Source organism: Dermacentor albipictus, chromosome 9, assembly GCF_038994185.2.
Source record: "Dermacentor albipictus isolate Rhodes 1998 colony chromosome 9, USDA_Dalb.pri_finalv2, whole genome shotgun sequence".
Lineage (NCBI taxonomy): Eukaryota > Metazoa > Arthropoda > Arachnida > Ixodida > Ixodidae > Dermacentor > Dermacentor albipictus.
This window is the reverse complement of record NC_091829.1, coordinates 87,111,523-87,130,961: the sequence shown is the minus strand read 5'-3', so window position 1 is coordinate 87,130,961 and position 19,439 is coordinate 87,111,523. Positions and strand designations below refer to the sequence as shown.

Below are 19,439 nucleotides of genomic sequence, written 5' to 3'. Positions count from 1 at the left end.
CAAGCTACTTGTCTCACCTTGTCTCCGCGCAGAGATGGTGGCACGGGCTCGAGATGTTCGCTCGGAATGCTGACGACTCTGTCCTCTTTGAGCAGGAAAACTGAACACATGCCGCCCTACAGAAAAAAGAAAGAAAGATGTGAAATTTCGCTCGGCAAAGCACCAACAAAAAGAATTTGCTGTGTAAAAATTACGGTTGTGCAGAGAGTTATTTCCGAGACCAAGTGGAATGTGAATCAAGTACTATCAAATTCGAATATCGAATATGTCTTGAATTTTTCGAATAATGAAAAGCTGTTTTCACCATTAATATATAAAACAATTTTCCTAATACAGTAGACTTCCGTTAATTCGATCCTGACCAAAGTTACTGGCCAGCACTCATACCTATTTTTACGGGCCCAGGCTATCGTTATTTCAATCCTAAAATTGGCCTTCGCTGAATCATTCGAATTTGGCCGCTCATCACACACGTGGCCCGAACACAGTGGTAACCGCAGTGGTTACTGCAATGGCGACAGCGTTCATCTTGGCAGCACTTTGGGTATGGGTATGCATTGAACCCACATCATCTCCCGTCAAAAACGCCTATTTTCAGTCTGACAGCTCTAGGAAAATTTTCAAGCAGTAACTGTAGCTCACAATCGCTGATTACGCAATACAGCCCATTCTAAAGCGCACTTTTTTCTTTCTTCTTCTTATTTGCTGGGAAACTGGGCCGAAAATAGCCTGCGCAGTGCAGGCGGATGCAAAACCTAAACTACCTTAGTGGCGTTCGTATGCTTTACCGCACGACGCGGACGTATTGCGACGAAACTGGCTTTAAATGTCCAAGTGGTGAAACTAACTTTAGGAAAGTGGTCGCGATTGTGACACAAAATTCCTACTTTGCTTAGGAGCTTTAGTATAATTTCTACGCTAGTTTTATACTTTGAACACATATAACATTGGCGCACGTTTGATTTAGGGGGTGTGTTAAACTCTGGCAAATATTGCCAAATGAATGGGTGGTAGTAGTATAAAACTTTTATTAAAAAGAAAAAATCACATTCAGGTCCCTCAGTCCAGGGCCCCACTGGCGATCGCGGCACGCCGGGCTTGGTCGAGAAGGGCCAATTGGTCCTCCCGCACCGTGCTGGCTAGCCACACCTCCCACTGCCTACTGTTGGAGTTTTGCCCCATAAGGGGTGATTGGATTTCTTGTGGCCGACTCTGGCACGACCATGTGATATGGTCAAGAGATGGCCGCCCTCCGCACCAAGGGCAAGAGTTGGGATACCAGGTAGGGTGTATGTGGTGTAGTAGGAGTAGGTGTGGGTATGTACGGGTTTGTAGTCAGCGCCAGTCCCGCATTTGCGCTGAGTCCAAGGATGTGTCTGGAAAGCTATACCGTTGCCTTACTCGTCTCTGTGCCTCCAAGATATCTTTTGCTGTGATCGGAGATTCTACGAGAGTGCGTTCCGTCGCTCGGATGCTATATTCTCGAGCGAGGCGGTCCGCCCTCTCGTTACCCCTCACTCCGGCGTGCGCCGGACACCACGTAATAGCGTGATGTTCCGTGAGATTTCTTCCTAGGATTTTGATGGTGAGTTTGGGCAGGGTGCCTGCCATGAAAAGGTGACATGCCGACTGCGAGTCGGTTAGTATTAACACAGAACGTGCTTTATTTTCAGCGTCACGTATAGCCAGAGCCACCGCAGTAGCCTCTGCTGTTGCCACCGACCCTGTTCTGACTGTTGCGGAAATAGTAGTTTGTGCATTTGTGGCTACCACAGTGAAAGTTTTGCTATCCTGTTTGCACGCATCCGTGTAATAAACCTCTGGATTTCTACCGAACCTGCGTCCGAGTGTCCTGGCCCATGCAAGGCGCCGTTGTCTGTAGTATTTCTTGCTCATGTTTTTAGGGATTGGGGACACAGAGATCTGAGCTCGTATGTTCAGTGGGAGGAGTTCTGCTTGGTCGTTACAATGTGCCGGTCTGAGTGGATACCCTAATCGACGGAGAAGTGTTCAACCTTGCTCCGTGGAATTGAGCCTTTCTCGTTGTGCAATCAGTGTTGCAGCCACGAGTTCTTCAAATGTGTTGCTAATACCCACTGCATTAAAAAGGGACGTGCTAGTGCAAATCGGTAGACCAAGCGCTGCCTTATCAGCTGTGCATATAAGGGCGTTTATTTTAGTTTCCTCTGAGTTTGATACTTTTTGGAAAGGAAGACCAAAGGTTACACGGCTTATGATAAATGCCTGTACGAGCCTTATCTTCTCTTCCTCCTTGAAGCCTTTTCTGTTTCTTGCTACTCTGTTTATCATCCTAGACACGCTGTTAACCGTTTTCCGGAGATTTGCGATCGTGTGCCCTACTGCTCCCATTTTCCTGTATCCATAGTCCGAGTATCCGAGCTTTAGATACCTCCTGTATTGTGTGACCTCCCAGAGCAAGCTTTATCGGAAGTCTATCGTCCTTTCGTGTATAAGGCGCTCTTACTCGAATTAGTTCGGACTTCTCCGTGGTGCAATTCATGCCAGCTTTTGTTACATGATCCTCAACAATGCTAATTGCCTTCTGGAGGGATAGACAATATTTATGCACCTTGTTTAATTCGGCCTGCCAGATTATTCAATCAATTTTGTTGGTCCTGCCAGGGTCAAATTATCAGAAGTCAACTGTATCATCCCAATGTTCACAAATTCAGGAAGAAAACGAAAAGCAAAGCTTTCTAAGTGACAAAAGATTGCCGTTAAGCACAGTATATGGCCCACTATTGAACTGAAAACTTCACCGGTATGTAGGACAACTTCGCTATCTCTTCTGCATCAGAGGGGAAAAAGAGCACCAGTCTCTATTCGACCGACATTCTATCAGTAAAACATATTTTCCAGACCTTTGTATACAAACTGAGTTACTAGCAGCGCTGGGATACTAATTTGGTGTTCCCTTTAATAAGAGTAGAACATACTGTGCATGTCCATTCCTAGGCACCAAACTTACTGACAACTACCGAGATTCTTGTTACGCAATGTGAGTAGCTTCCCAAGATTGTGCAGCACCATTTCTTGCACAAATATTGTAAGCATAACAGTTGGTGCTAAATTTCTGAATATTCAATATTAGATTTGAAATCTACTATTCAGTATTTACACACACCTGTTTGTAACAATTTAAGATAAACTGCAAACTCATACATCTAGTTTGTCCATTTCAGATGCTCTAACTTATGCAGTTAGAACTGTGATAGGAATCTGTTTTTGGTGCAGAGTAGCAGATTTGTAGACTTCGTGCTTCCATTTGTCAAGACTGATGACACGACTACACTCCCTTTTCCACACTTTGTTATGAAACTCTCTCCATCTGCACTGCACATCACACTGTGCTCCACCAGTCAGAGTGCTGCCACCTCGCGCTCGAGTCCTGCAACTACAGACTCCAATCACCTACGCAATACTTCGGCCATCTCTCGGCGATCCCCCCAACTACTTGGAAGTACGCAGGCGCCACTACTGCCTTTTCAAAAACTTGCTGACCTTGGTAAATTTTTGTAAAAGGCAAGAGGTCCTACATAAAAATTCTGTTTCCTACAGTTAGTAGAATTCAGCTTTGTCTTTTAAGTTTGACTGAAACCAGTCCAGCAGTTGTCTGAAGAGAGCGCTTCTGCGTTTCACAATTACTTGAAGGAGGAAGTTGGAGTTGCCCTAACCTAAAGCTTCCTCTCTCCCAGCTTTCAAAGCGGCAGTGAATGCAGCAGGAAGAGAGCGACAGACAACGTACCGAGATCCCCCGGATGACGCCCGTCTGGCCGATGAGCCCCTCGCCCTCGTGTGTGTCCTTGATGCGCACCTCCAGGTCCACGGACTGCCACTCCACGGAGAGCTGCTCTATGCCTGCAGATGTTTGTGGCATCGCTCAGACACAACTCAAGGGCAACTGTGCATCGCTGCGAAGGACGACACTGTAGCGGCCTCGTCAGTGGACGAGAGATCAGAGCAGAAGCCTAGCTGTGGTGTAAACCAGAACCATGAAGTCACGAAACTCATTATACATAATATTTCATACATAGCAGGTGATTCTACAAAGACTAAACAGACTTCTCCCCCACGGCTCACATTTGAGGTAAAAAAAACGGTGGTGTGCCACTAATGAAAGCTGCAGGAATGTGTCATATAGTTATATGTAACGTTAAGTCTCATATTTTTGTTCAGCCAAACGTGACATAATTCTTATGCGAAAGGCATCAGAGATTTGAAACTATTTAATGCCGGATGACTGGACTGACACATTTGTGCGACCAGTAGCCATGGCGAAATTCCTGTGCTCGTGACCAAACCATGGTGTCACATAAGTGAACCACAATAGCATACAAATAATGCCAGATTTGACATTACAATGTACCCTATTAGTCATGACCAAAAGTTGTAATATGCGAAGCAATTATTTCGCAGAAAGCGCCACAGATAAAAAAACAACAGCACTGCAAAACACGCAGAGTGAGACGTCTATGACTACACTACACTCGCGTAACTTCTTTGCCATTTGCCTGCTAAGTATGAAACGGAGTACAGACCGTTTTAGTGTGTCTGTACACGTATTACCATTTAGGAAATACCAGGCTACAAAAGATACCAAATGTGACTAGCCACATTGGTAGCGCCACCTCATGGCACTGAGTTTAACCATAAATGAACAGACCTATTACTAAAATGACCAAATGTATTCAGATTAGCAGCTGGTGTAGAGTTGCCAGCTACGTAGTCGTTAAAATGCAGTTAATTTTCCAGTTGTGTGCCAGCCAAGTTGAGTCAGTGGCCAAAACGCGCAAGTGCGTCCAGAATATGCCGTTACAAGTTGCTCTCAGAACGTAAGTTTTAGCTAAACCAGAATACATACTTCGAACTGTCCAGCAAGATAATATCCACTTTGCTGTATTTTCTTGTAGTTTCGGTTTAGTTTAAGTAGTAGCTTACTCAGCGAAATTAAAGCATGGCCACCAAAATTTTTTTATTTATTTAAGATTTATTTAAGATTCCGAATCACTGATCAAGCACCATGTATCTCTCTTCGATGTCGCTGCCATCGTGCTGAAGCTTAGCTCCCGGTGATGGTCATCTTCAGTGCCATCCATGTCGTTAGATCTTCAAGCAACGTCAGAAATGTTCCAGAAACATTTAGCAACGGTATCAACTAATGTCGAACCCTTAGCATTCACAATCCAAATTTAGAGCAAAGCTATCTTTGCGAGCCCTCCCAGACGTCTGCTGACTGTGGCTTGCCGAATAAAGCACGTGCATGCAAGAACAGCTGGGTGCAAAAGCACGCAGGCATGCGCGTCGGTTTAACGTTAGACCTAAGATGCCAGAATGAAATGACCGCATAATAGTCGACCACACCACTGTCTTTCGCGTTGTACTTGTATTGGCTGTACACCTCTTTTTACACCATTCCTCCTTCAATAAACATCAAACATCACCTTCATTTCTGTGACATCCCTCCGCCGACGTCTTTACAACATGCGCATTGGAGTGAGCGAGTGAGAAAACTTTATTTTGAATCAGAACGATTTGCATCCGGCGAGTTAGTGGGCTGGGGCATCTGCCAAGGTTACAGCCAAGAGTGCTTGCCCCCTGGCAGCTTCCTTGGCCTGCTGGAATGCCACTGGATCTAGACTTCATTTTTTTAAAGTGAAACCCTTTAATGTGTATGTGTGTGTGTATGTGACAGAGAGAGAGAGTGAGAGAGAGAACTTGGAAGCGGGGGGATGCAGGTTTTCCACGAGTAACCATGATATGTTTTGTTACATACAGTGACATCCGGCTAACTTTAGACTTTGGGTCTGCTCTAAGCTCCTTTCCCTTTGTCCTTGAAGGTGTGCTAAAAAACTCTTGTCCAGCAACAACTGGCTCACTTACCAGCACCCGGTGTCTGGGGGTTAAACGGCGACGGTGCACCCGGTGTCGTGGGGCTGTAGCCACCGTACGTGGATGGGGAAGGCGTGCCCGCCTGGAATGTGACTGGACTAGGCGTAGTGACGTAACCGGTGGGGCTCGGAGATGCTGAAAGATGTGGCAGAAACGGCGCGGTATGTACGCTTCCGAACGCAGTAGTGCAGGCAAGATACAGACACAGGAGCGTGATCTAAAAAACAAACAAACAAACAAACAAATGTGTGCTACAGAGCTGTAGACATCCTCTTTTGGTGTCTGCGTCGCATAATATTCATAAGCAAGCATGCCTACACAATTGAGACAGTTCAGAGAACTGCAGTATCTGTTTTAAGTGCAGAATTGTGGATTGCACTTCATAAACATTGCACTTCAATTTCTTAGATAACCTCAAGATTTTCAGCAATTTTTGCAAGAACTATGAGCCCTAAATCAAAGTAGTAGTCAGATGTAGCAGGCAGTCCGTAGAATTGAGCATTGATCTCACAAAGCACATGTCCTTTTCTGTATGCTAAATCTGATACCTCAAAATTTCTTTTTAGGTGCTGTGAGCCCATAATAATAATAGCATAATAAAAGCCCATAATAGTGTTTTCCATATGCTGGAGCAAGCTTTTAGTAGTGGATTGTTCATCAAGCCAATTACTAATTAATTGCCAAAATAAATTATTGCTCAATTTTCATTTCCTTTCTTTTTCTTGGACTAATGCACTGTCCAGGGCCAGAAGTTTTAGTTTTCTCTGATGTGGAATGGTCCTTGAGCTTTATGGGAATAAATGCAACAAATTTCATTCGAATCAATTCAGTGGTTCTTCAATAAGAACACCTCCGCATTTCACATTTACTTGAATAGGGAAATTGAAGTTGACCCTGAGCTAAAGCTTTTTCCTAAGATGCGCGCCTGCATGCTTGTGCTGTGACTACTTCTGCACAACTGAACACTACTTCGTGCAGCAGGGATAAGCTGGCTCCATAAGAGCTCCCTTGGGATGCTGCACTCCCCAATTTGGACATGACTCCCAACACCTTCTCATCGCCTTTGGGATTGGTCGTAGTAGACAGCCACACGCAATTTCGGAAGGTGTGGCTTGGTCAGATTTTGGTTTTGGTTCTGATAAATAAACATTTTGAGTAAATGTTTAAACTGAAATAAGCTGCTGAGGACAAGCAAAGAAACCTATAAAAGGGCCCGTCATAGGCCCCTTGTGTTGTAACACAGAGCATAAAAACCACTATAGAGGGAACTTTGGAATTACTGTCTGACAGGAGCTGAGAGTAGGGCAGTTCAGCCAGCACGGGAATGATGGGTGGTAGGCGTACATGATTCTGCCTAAAGGTTGTCCTTGTAGCGTCAGACGACTCTTGCGACTTTGCAAAATGATCATTTTGACTAAATGTTAAGTCATAAATGCCACAGTTTTCAGTGATTATGTGTGTGCTTTCATCTTATTGCCTTCTGCGTAAAGAAAGAAAAATATGATTGCTTAGAAACGTAAGCAATAAAGGCAGATAAAGCGCAGCAAACAAAGCCACAAGCACTAAGATCAGACAAATCCGTGCATAGACCATCATTGTCATGGTAGCTATCGCAAAATCAGTCTTCTCTAGTAATTTTAGCGGGAAATTCTACAGGCTGCGGTATACTCACATTGGTAGGCTGTAGGCGAGGGTGAGTAGCTGTGGTCGGACCCATACATGCCGGGTGTCTGGGGCGTATACGGGCCCTGGGGGGTCTCGGGTGCCTGGTACCCGGGCGTTGCCGGCTGGTAAGAAGGGGACGGCGACCCCTCGTCCAACGTGTAGTCGTCAAGCTCCGTCCGCGCTGGCGTGTTGGACGCCGTCGGATCCCAGGCTCCGTGCACGGGCGTCCGGCTGCCGTCGTGCAGGGGAGTTTGTCCGCCGCCGAAGTGCGGGGTCCGGCTGCCCGCTGCATGCACAAAAATGCGCGCAAACAGACGATGTGGTCACAACCAGTCCAACAAACAGCAGTGCGGGAGGGGCACAGGTGTTACTTGTCGGGCGCATAGTGCCAATGCAAGAGCCGCATCTGATTCACTTATCACGCCTTACAATTGCACAAGTCAAGATGATGAAAGCCTCAGAATCACAGGCAATAAACAACCAATTGAAGCCAACACACAATGAAGCCAAGGAAAGCAAAGGGGGAATCTACAGTATTCTTTCTTTATTGAAATCGAAATATAATAGGGAAATGGGAAATTAATATTGATGAAAAGGAAATCTGCTGAGGGTAGAAGCGAACCCAACATCGTTTCCATATTACGCGTGTTACTCAACCACTAAGCTACTGCAGTGACCGTCCTTCCATCCGCTTTCCTTGGCCGCTACGGTAGCTCGATGGTAAAGCATCAGATTCAACAAAAGAAACTTCGGCTATGCCCGAGACCCTCTTAGACTAGGCATGTGCGAGAAACAAATAAGAAAATAAATCACGCAGAAAATAAGAAAAAGAAAAATCGACAGAAATAAGAAAGAAAAATAAGAATAAGAAAAATCAGACAGAAAAAAGAACGATAAGAAGAAGGTGCCCCAACGTCAAAGCAGATGACGACGGCGAGTGAGCTTGCATAACGATGATAAACTTTTGACTAGACACATGGCAATCATTTGAAACACTCGCCACCAGCATGGCAAGTAAAAATGAACAAAGACTTTCCTTGTGCCAAAATTTCTAGCGCTCTGCGGATGATGAGGCGGCATGCTTGCTTGGGCTGATTTTGTACAACATTGCACATTTTCTCCAAATTGTTTTTTGGAGTGAGACCGGAAAGAGAAAAGGTTATCCACGGAATGTTTACAATGCGACGTAGTCGGTACGAGCAATACCAATGCACCATGCCTTTGCCATTACTAAATATCATTGACGCCTACACAACGTGAAAAGTCACCGTGGTACTACATCATCCCCGCTATCATCCTCAGCCTATTTTATGTATATTGCAGGCTAAAGACGATCTCCCCAATTACCGATATTTTCCATCAGCCCCACTACATCCTACACATATCCCCCTACTCAGTGACCATGGCTTTGCACTCCTCAGCACGAGGTTGCGGGTTCAAATCTTTGCCGCAGCTGACGCCCGCCAATGGGTACGGAATGCAAACATACCTGTGTGCTTAGATTTAGGTGAACATTAAAGAGCGTCAGGTGGTCAACATAAATCCATAGTCCCCCACTACGGCACGCCTCATAATTAGATCGTGCTTTTTCCGGCATGTAAAACCGCACAACTTAGTTTCGACTGATTCTATAACTGCAAATTTATTCTTTGTCACAACTTACCCTAACCCTCAGCTGTCCTCGACTGTGTTTCCTTTCCCTCAGTACCCCTTCTTTTGTTACTTCTGACAGACTATCCGTCGTCTGCGCCACGCGTCGCATCGCCTGCCTCACTCTGTCTTTCTTTTTTCTACTATTCTCCACTTCAATATCAGTTATCCCCATTTCTTCTTTTGTCCCTACTGCCCTCTCACATCTCTTAAAGGAATGCCAACCCATGTTTTCAATGTTATAGTAGCTCTACAACTCTCTTCTTGCAAGTAAAAATATGGCAGTTGACAAGTATGAAGGTGTAAAAGCATAACCGTTTTAAGATATTTTCGTTTCATACTAAAGTTGATCTTGAAACCTGGCACCATAGGCATTATCGAGGCATCATGACACACAGCATAATTAGCTGACGTCAAGTGACAATAAGGCTAGGCATGATGATGCTGCACATAAAAAAGCAAAGAAGGGCTGCATACATTTCTTCTCGTTACATTAGCGTGCAGCTGCTGCATCAATTGCAGGAACGGAGCGACGCAGTGTATTGTGGCGTCATGATGCTTTCCCTTTCAAGTTTGCACTTTTCCCCCGGTTTGTCTTCTCAAATGACATTCATAGTAAAAGCTGCGCACATACCTTCGTAAAGGGGCGTCTGCGAGCCATACATGGGTGTCCGCGAACCGCTCTGGTACATGGGTGTCTGGCTGCCACTGCCGTACATGGGTGTCCGGTTGTACGTCGAAACTCCTCCACCACCGCCTTTGCTCGCACTCCTGTAGAAAAGAAACAATGAAAAAAAACAGAGTTCATCGTACCCACAGCAGCCAACGTGCAAAATAGCCCTACCAAGACCACTGCTCGTCGGACAGAAAAAAAAAAAAAAAACGAAAAGAAGAAGAAAAAGGTGCCCCGACGTCAGTGCAGATGACGACAGCGAGTTAACTTGCGTAATGATAATAAACTTTTGACCAGACACGTGAAATCATTTGAAACACTCACTATTGGCATGTCAAGTGAAAATGAACAAGGATTTTGGTTGATTAGGATAATGCATTGTGTGACTCAAGAGGCACAAAAGCTAAGCACTAGAACTGACAGTTGACAAGAAAATCTGAATTTGAAAAAAAATTTGAAAATTGAAAAAGAATTTTTTTTGTTGCTTTCTGAAGTAGCCATGTAATCACCATGCTTCAAAGAAGTAGTGCGTCACTGAATCAGAAGAAATAATTATAATAATGAAATCACTTTACATGACGACATATTAACCTCTTCAGCCCCGAATTATGATGAAACTGTTGCATAGTTTTGTCCTAAGGTGCTGCAAATCTCATTGTAAAAAAGATAAACCTTTCTGCATTTTCTAACAAGTCTATATAATTCCATTCTAATTACATCTAAATTTACTGAACAGCCATTCATGTCATGTTTATGCATCAAAAGAACTGGATCACTTTCTTTAAGCACACACTGGCTGCATGTATTATAAAGAAGAAAAAAAAAATTCTTTTGCCATTGCTGAGGAACGCCGCATGTCAACATCCCGTAAAACATAACACAGAGAAACCTCCTTAATTTCACCCTCATTAATTCGAAAAGTCGGACAATTCAGACTCATCTTCTGGCACGGCAGGCGTATGCATTGGTTAATGTACTAAAACTGTCGTTGATTCAGACATATCTGGCCATACACTGGTTCCTTCCGACAATTCTCGGAGCTCAGTGAATCCAGAGTGCCACAAATGTGCGACACAAAAGAGCAAAAGCGGTGCTAGCATCCAACCGAAATGAAGCAGTGGAGTCCATATTGCCATAGTCATCAGTGGAAATCGTACAAGAACATGTACGTAAAAGCATTGCGCCTTTATAGCATTTACTGCATTTACTGGAGTGCTTAACACCGTGTTGGCTACGTGTCTTTATAACTGCGTAGTCGCCTTCCATGATCGCGTCAATAGAGACCACGGTTTCATCCACAGTGGTTGCAGCAAACAGTAGTTTCGTTCAGACTAAGTGAAATAGCTGCTCGCACAATGTCACAAACAAGGTGGAAGCTGCCGAATATGAAGAGTGCCAGCTACATCACAATGGACAGACAACCTGCTAGCGACCAGCTCATTGGTGAAAAAGTAATCGGGATGTGCCCGCGGTAGTGATAAGTGCGTCTTGGTCAAAGACGCACGTTGCGGCCGCATCGCAAAGGATGTCGCGAAGCCTTCACCGATGCGAGCACTCATCAGTCACGAGAGGATGAGAATTGCAGCTTCCACACTGCTTTTGTGCAACATAGAAACAGGATCTAATGATTCATTGAGCAAATAAAAGCATGTCAATGCAGTGAGAATTTGTTTACTGTTTTCTTGATAACCCCTATAATTCGACATTTGGTCAATTCAGACATTCTTTTCGGTCCCGTGAAATCCAAATTAGCGAGCTTTGACTTGTGCCTTCTGTAATGTGGCTGAGTGTAACACTCAGCACTTTGATGTCAAGCGACGTTTAGTACGCAGCAGGCTTGATTTACTCGAACCTCAATGTCCACTGCTTTTCCTTGCTTCTACTGAACAGAACTGGCAAAAACAAGTTGCCTATGGAAATGCGTACGCCATGACTGTGGGGGTTGAACACAGTAAATTTGACGCAGAGAGCCACTTCACAGAACATCAAAGTACCACTGAGGTGTGCAAGTGCATGCAAAAACGTGAAAGGATGCCTTCAACACTCACCCAACAACTGCAATACGAGATCGATCCACGGAAATGGTTTGGCACTTGGTGTGGAGCTCCACCCTGGCTGTCGTCTCTGTGGCATCTTTGACAATGCCAATGTGCCCTGGAGACCAAAGGCAACAGCTTTTCGCACTGTCCACAGAGTACCTTGCAAATTGCAGTCTAGAACAGTGCCCAAATTACTAAAATGTCAGTCTCAGTTACACCTCAACAGGGCTTAAGGTCTCCCTCCAGTGGAGGAGAGGCCCTCATATGGCGACAACCAGTATAGCATGTGTACACGCACGCACTCTCTTTATATATATATATATATATATATATATATATATATATATACACGCCGCAGTGCTACAAAACACATAAACCTTCCGCTCAATGACTTTACATTCACAAGCAAAAGCACGAGCAAACTGTGGTTAATTCAATTTGTTGCTTAATTAGTTCACAACCCTAAGTGGCAGTTGCTGCCTACATATTTATACACGCCCAAACTGTTGGTATTTCAATCCATAAATTACCATTTGCCACATAATTCAAACTTCAGTGGTCAGCATGCGCATGCTTCACCCCAATAACGACCCCAATAGTGGCAACATCTGTCTTGGCGGTGCTTAGGGGACAGTAATTTCGTTGAATGCATGCCACCTCCCACCGAAAGCACCTATGTTTGGCCTGCCCTAGGTAGATTTTCTAGCAAAAAACAATAGCTCACAATTGAACGATTACTGTATCTACCCAATTCCAATGATCAGCTTTTTCTTGAAAAAGCTGATTCGAAAATTGCCCGCACGGTGCAATCTCATATGAAGCCAAAGCCGCACATTTGGCATCTGCAACAGCCAACCCTTAGAGTCAGCCTAGCCAGTGTAATCGCCAATGCTATCACGAGATTACAACAGAAAAAGTTCTGTCATAGCATGACGACGACATGCTGCTTTGATTACGCAAGGTCATACAAAGGATAAGTTATTTTACATGCTTAAGCTAGGGACAAGTTATGTCACATATTTTGGCATTCCAGAGACTTGCATGCATCACGGGTTGAACTAACGAAGCTTTTGGTCTAGGCGTGGGCCATCATCCATATACAATTATCGCGAGTCATTTGATAAACGCTGAATATGAAACAGCCAATGGATGTTTTTGGAAGAGGATATGTTGTGGTTCATAGACAGCATAAGAACTTACGCTGCTGCTACTGTTTTGCGTGAAAAATCCTGTAGTTTTTCATTGCACAATGTTGCATGTTGTTTGACGTCAACATTCGCACCCACAAATAGGCTTTATCGTGTAACAGGATCCTTGAAGTGAACCTGACTCCAGCTGCTCCAGCTCAGAGGTTGCATGCTAGCAATGACAAATGGGGTAGCAAACAAAACTAAAACACAGGCTTTCCAGGATCATTGCATATGGTGGCAATCCTGTTGACTTTCTTAAGTGGTTACAAATTGATTTATTTTTACTTGTGTACGAGTACAACCAAAAAATTCAGGCCCAAATTTACAAAAAAATATATATATATATGCAGCACTTACACGGCAATATGCAGTATATGGTGCTGTGCTCAAACATGCCAACTCACCCTTGTAGGGTCCCTGGGTGATCTTGATTGTCTGGCCAATGAGCTCGCTGTCTCGGCGGCCTCCGCGACCCCTGCCGCCACCGCCGCCAAAGCCCCCGCCGCGACCGCCACCCCCCCCACCCGAGGGGTGCATGGGACTTGAGATGCGAGGGGAGAGGGGCGTGTAGCCGCCCATAGTGGGACCCGTCGACTGCTGCAGGGTTGGAAGAGCACGGTGTATAGCCAAGTGTACACAGCCATGCTAAAATAATGGGGCATAACCTCCCGAGACCCAGTGTCTATCCCCGTAGACAATGGCTTTTATCCTTTTTCAGAAGTGAACCATAGCCACTAATAGGAAAAAAAAGTTTCGCCTTTAACCTGGAGCAAGATTTGGGTACGGGCTAGTTGGTATTCCATAGTATCAATCGTAACTTACAGCACATACATAGACGTGGGACAAAAAAGAACGACGAAGACAAGCGCTGTGTGAGCCCACTTATCCAGCGCTTGTCTTCGTCATTCTTTTTTTGTCCCTTGTCTATGTATGCACTGTAAGTGACGTTTAACTTGGAGGCAGATGCACATTCCACCATAATCAACAGCTTAATTATGTTGTTGCCATCGGCTTTTGAGAACTTTGTGTGAGACCACTGTATCCTCACTGAAGAGAAAAAGTGCCCGTCAAGTACATGTCTAAAGACATGTGATTGTACACGAGGATGAATAATTACCACAATAGCGATTCAGTTACTTTTACTCGTGTGCTTAAGTAAACTTAACTATATTTACCTCAACAAACTTGAGAGATGGTCACTCTGTCTACGTATATTGACATGCCACTCTGTTTGCATACACTCGTGCCATTTGATCAAACAATGGGACTTCCAGGTTTGCGAGGTACTGCTTTGCAACAGGAATTGACCCCAAAAGGCATTCTGTCACTAGTCTTTTCATGGGTCTCTGGAGGATAGGGCCATGTATATGAAGGTGAAATATCTGCTAAATCCTGAACAACCTGAAATCGCATGGTTTCATTACTGTCATGGTGCAGCGCCCTTGAAGAAGTAGAAACACTAGCAGAAAGAGAAAGAATAAACAAATAATCAGACTTTGACGAGCAAGCTTGTGCTCATAAAGCAAAAAACAGCAGTAAGGCGACAATAGAGGTAAGCATGATTGGCAGTCGTCGAATCTAATCACACCTTGGCTATCAGTCCAGCACCCGAATATGCCACCACGCACCCCCAGGGCAATCACTGGCGCCAACGTACAGTAAAACCTTGTTAAACCATACCCGCTTAAACAGTAGTTTCGTTTTAAAAGTAGTAAAGTCAAATCCCCGACTCAGGAGCTATTGAACATAATGTGTTTTGTATCCACATAAACCGTACCAGCTTATTACGTACGCATCGGTTAAAACGCAGTGTTTCAACTTTTCGTCGTGCAAACAAGGCGGTGCGTCGTCTCCATCGGGCAGCCCGGCAGACCAACAAGCCTCAGAGATCGGAACAATGGCCTCCAAGCGCCCTGTGCGTTTGCGCGTGAAGCCACATCAACATCTGCATCATTTCGACGCTGTGCAAGAGAGCGTTATGGTGTCGTGCAAGCGAGGACTCGGGTTATTCCCAAGCTCGGATAAAAGAGACGCCGAGTGCTCAGCATAGAAGAAAAATTAAACATCGTCCGTGCTATCGAACGTGACACGAAGAAGTCGGCGCTGACATGCGACAAGGATCTGCTGTTGACTACGGTGTATGGCATTTGGAATGCGAAGAAGTTGCTCTGCAGCGCTGCCGCGACCGCGAAGACATGTCTGCTACGAGGTTCGACTTTTCGCCATCGTTGCCTCTGTTGTTGCCGAAGTGTCGCCTAGCGACAGTGATAAGGACGACACGGAAAGCGACAGCACGGGCGATTCAGGCCCGACAGTGGCAGAAGCTACGCATTACGTCAGCCCAATGAATGCAATCGTCGCGACGAGAACAGGGGCGCGATAACGTAACTCTATTCCAAATGAAAAGTATTTCAAACTCTGGCACCCAGCAATGAAAATGCGCCCCCGCGACTTCTGCAGCACTACTGTGCGCGTGCACGGAGAATACGTAACGCCAACAAAGAATCTGCCATGCGAGTGTTTGCCGAGAAGAGGCGGCTGGCACACAGCTTCAGTAAGTTTGAGGCCGCTGTCGTCGTGCTAGGCCGCCGCGGCATCAAACGAAAATAACACTTTTGTCGCGCGAAGTGAATAAATACCGCATGTTTTTTTCCCCTTTCATTGCACTCTCTCTCAGTTCAGTTTTCGACAGGTAAGTGGGTGATCTCATGCTATTTCGGTTAAACAGTACTACCGTTTAGTACGTAGTTTTTCCGAGCTCCGGCCAACTATGGTTTAACGAGGTTTCACTGTACATCCGAAAGCATTCGGCACCATTCACAGAGTTTTTTAATTTGCAACGCAAGCATGGTACATGAGTGTCTTAGAGCGCAGTGGGGGGATAAAGGATGTGAGGAGGAGGGTATGGCGAAAGCACGTGAAGAAAAGCGTAGAGCAGTGAAGATGCCTAAGAGATGGCGCCAGAGTGGCATGTGTCATCTGGGAGGTCTGTCTGCGGTGGCTGCTGAGAATCGCGCCCGCACGTCACCCACACGCTGCCTCTCGCAATCTCTCGATTAGCGAAGCAGTGGCGCCACCCGTCACTCTGTTTGCAATGTGCCACATGACACAGACTGACCGCGCCAGCCAGTGCACCGTGAAATCAAAACACACGCAGAGTTGCACTTACATTTCACGTCATTAGGGATTATCATAATTGTCGATGAATTTTTTTGCAATCATTCTTTATTGAAATGCAACTACCGCATGGAAATGGAAACTGCCCATGAAATGGGACACAGACTGTGCAGCATGAGTCGCTCTCTATTAGCTGTGCCTGCACTCCTTGCACCTAGATATGTTTTACCAACGAGCCCAAATGTTACCGCTCTGGCCAGAAGAGACAAAGCCACTGAGCTGTAGCCAACTATATGGGAGGTTTAACCTAGATGGCTTCCAGTTGCACCCACGCCATTCGTAAACTGCGAACAACATGGCAAGCCCTTGTCCTAACCCTCTAGAGCTTCCTAACTACAGTGCCACGGGTGTGACGCTAAACCGTCAGTACAGTCAAACAATACAGTTAAGCCCACTTATAATGATCCCATATGAAGTGAACGTTTGGGTGCGAACACCCAAAAAGTTCTACAAGGATGTCATGAGAGAGCCGTCCACTTGTTATATAATGACTCGCTGTCCTACTCAGTTACTACGAACAGATCTGAATGAACCACGGTGCAGCCACCGATGAGCTGGAAAAGCACGGCTCATGCAACACGACACAGCCAATCAGCACAATGCCTCACTCTTATCGTAAGCTTTTCTTTCTGGTGCTACCATTATAGCTATGTCACACACGCAATAAGGACTGTGCAGCACATAGCAAATTCAAAGATCTCAACCATTCTAATGGAGGAATGGAACAAAATAAGTGAAAACAATGAGTGCAAGCTTTGTAGATGGCCGCTTGTTGGCGGCGACCTCTTCTGCCCAGGCAATAATTGTTTTTTGTACTTTTTCTTCAGGGGACCATATTACAGTCCCCCATGTTGTTTGTGAGGGAGGTGGTAGAAGTTCCCTGGGTAGGGGAAGGCCCTCGCATTCCCAGAGGGTGTGGCTTTGGTTTGCTATGGTGTGATGTCATCCCCCCCCCCCTTTTTTTGCTTATATTAGTGTGCATGCGTCTAACAAATATTGGATACGAAGAAGGTAATATTGTGTTGGAGGGTACTTTGTTATAAGCTGCTTATCCTTCGTTTCTCTCAACACAGGCTGTTAACTCCAGTGCAATTCGTTGACACCAACTCCAAGCAGAAACACTCACCCGGGTGCTGCCAGCAAGCAGGAGATGCCTTGTCTTGCAGACGAAGATGCCGCCGTTCTCGAGCATCATCCGAGAGTGGAGGAAGGCGAAGTTGCGGAAAATGTGCTTCACGTCTCCCTGCCGGCCCTGAGCAGAAAACGAGGAAGGCCGGATCACTCAACCTGCCACCAGAGAATTTCTCACAAGCAGTGTTCCCACTGTAGCGATTTTGTCGCCAGATTAACAACTTTTCTGTCTGTTTAGGGGCAAATTTTTCTGTTCAGCAAGTGGCGGCATTTTTTTAAAGTGGTGTGACAGAAAAATTTGCCGACTCTTTAGCGACACTGAAATGGGGAAGCTGCTTCGGAAATAGCTTTCTAGAATACGCTTTAATATTAAAAACCTACGAGCAGGTTGCTAAAATTAACTGTACGGTGCACGGGCTCTGTAACCTTGATGAAACAGCCATTGTCTTCAATCACGAAGGCCCCACATTGAGGTTAATTCAACTAACGGAAACAAGGATCACAATATGCTTACTAACTACAGCCGCTGGTGGCATGAACATGTCACTATGCCTGCTCAGTGGTAAGCAGGTTCAAATCTACATTACATCATGTTGTGCAAGATAAAAGCATGAGACTTAATGCAACATCAAATTACGTAATGCACGGCTCACTATTCCTTAGTTTACGAATGTGAGCATCGACAGAAGTCTCGCTGGCCTTGACAGCACAGTTTGGTGTGCATGAAATGAGTTTGCATGGATTCCCCATTGCTCTTTTAGTACCTCTTTAAGGAAAGTGCAAAATAGGAAAAGAAACGGCGCAATGTCTTACCGAGTGTGGCCCGTCAATAACCTTGACGATGTCTCGAACCTGAATCTGATTCTGGTCGGAGTCCAATGCGACTGCCTTGCGCGCGTCGCACTTCTTGGTCACCGACTGGTGCTTCACCTGAACGAGCTGCGGAGCAATGCGGTGGCAAAATAATCAGCACGTGATCAAAAGGACACTGCACGTTCAAAATGGCACATGCGCAGCAGTATTAAGGGTGCACTAGTAGTGAATTCAAAGGAAAAATAATAATATGCATAGCAATGCAAGACGGCAGCATCTACTAGGGACCAAAATCGAGCAGACGACATTTTTGTTGGGATTAAGAGGGAGTTCTGAAGGCTTACACTGATTTGATTGATTGATTGATTGATTGATTGATTGATTGATTGATTGATTGATTGATTGATTGATTGATTGATTGATTGATTGAATGAAAAATCCGTCACAGGGACTGGTGTGGGTAGGTGGGGCTCACCTTTCCGTGCATGTTGAGGACCTGGAAGTTCTCCTTTTCCAGCCTCACGATGACTCCCACAGTCTGGGGACTGCAGAGAGCAGTGCCCAGGTTTAGTAAAGCAACTTTGCACTCAGTTTCTTCATGCGTGCAATGTCATTCCAGTCACATAAAGGAACATAAAGCCATTGACAGAAATCTCTTTCTGTCGAGTTCATTCAACACAACAAACTTACACTTGTATATGTAGCATGCTTCTCCCATTTAATGCCTCAGGGCAAACTTAAAAAAAAGAAGCATGTTCACGAGATTGAAAGTTCTAGCAAATTTCACAACTTTGTTGATAACGGTTATGAATTATGTGACCAGTAAATGACTACTAAAGCAGTAATCAAATTTGTGTCATGGCATCAGAAAACTACCCTAATTTTGGGCACCACAGACTGCGTATATAACAAACGACTACAGAGGAGCCTTTGGTAAAGAAAAAAAAATCAACTCAAAATTAACTACATGCAACAATGTAGAGAAATTTTGTAATATGCAACTCGGCACAATCGTTGGTCAATACACAAAACTCCAGGAACAGTCTTGTTTTCCTTCCAGTCTTGTCGTCCCTATTTTCTTACTCACAGATAAGGTGCTTAGTGTAGGTAATCCCAGGGACAGTACCAGCCAATTATTTTTGGAGATACAATTATGCAAATTTTCGGACATATAGCTAACCCTTGATATAA

General features: G+C 45.0%; 1 protein-coding gene across 3 annotated transcripts in view; it reads right to left on the bottom strand.

The window, feature by feature from the left end:
- Nucleotides 1–19,439, bottom strand: part of Spt5 (Transcription elongation factor subunit Spt5) — a 61,990-nt gene that overhangs the window by 1,590 nt on the left and 40,961 nt on the right. For all 3 annotated transcript variants that reach the window (XM_070524959.1, XM_070524957.1, XM_070524958.1), the window contains exons 14-23: nt 18,724–18,793; nt 18,249–18,374; nt 17,431–17,556; nt 13,532–13,724; nt 11,947–12,052; nt 9,860–9,996; nt 7,583–7,861; nt 5,902–6,045; nt 3,767–3,879; nt 18–116 (exon numbers count right to left, since the gene is read on the bottom strand). In XM_070524959.1, the coding sequence (XP_070381060.1) occupies nt 18–116; nt 3,767–3,879; nt 5,902–6,045; nt 7,583–7,861; nt 9,860–9,996; nt 11,947–12,052; nt 13,532–13,724; nt 17,431–17,556; nt 18,249–18,374; nt 18,724–18,793 (1,393 nt within the window). The remainder of the gene's footprint in view (nt 1–17; nt 117–3,766; nt 3,880–5,901; nt 6,046–7,582; nt 7,862–9,859; nt 9,997–11,946; nt 12,053–13,531; nt 13,725–17,430; nt 17,557–18,248; nt 18,375–18,723; nt 18,794–19,439) is intronic.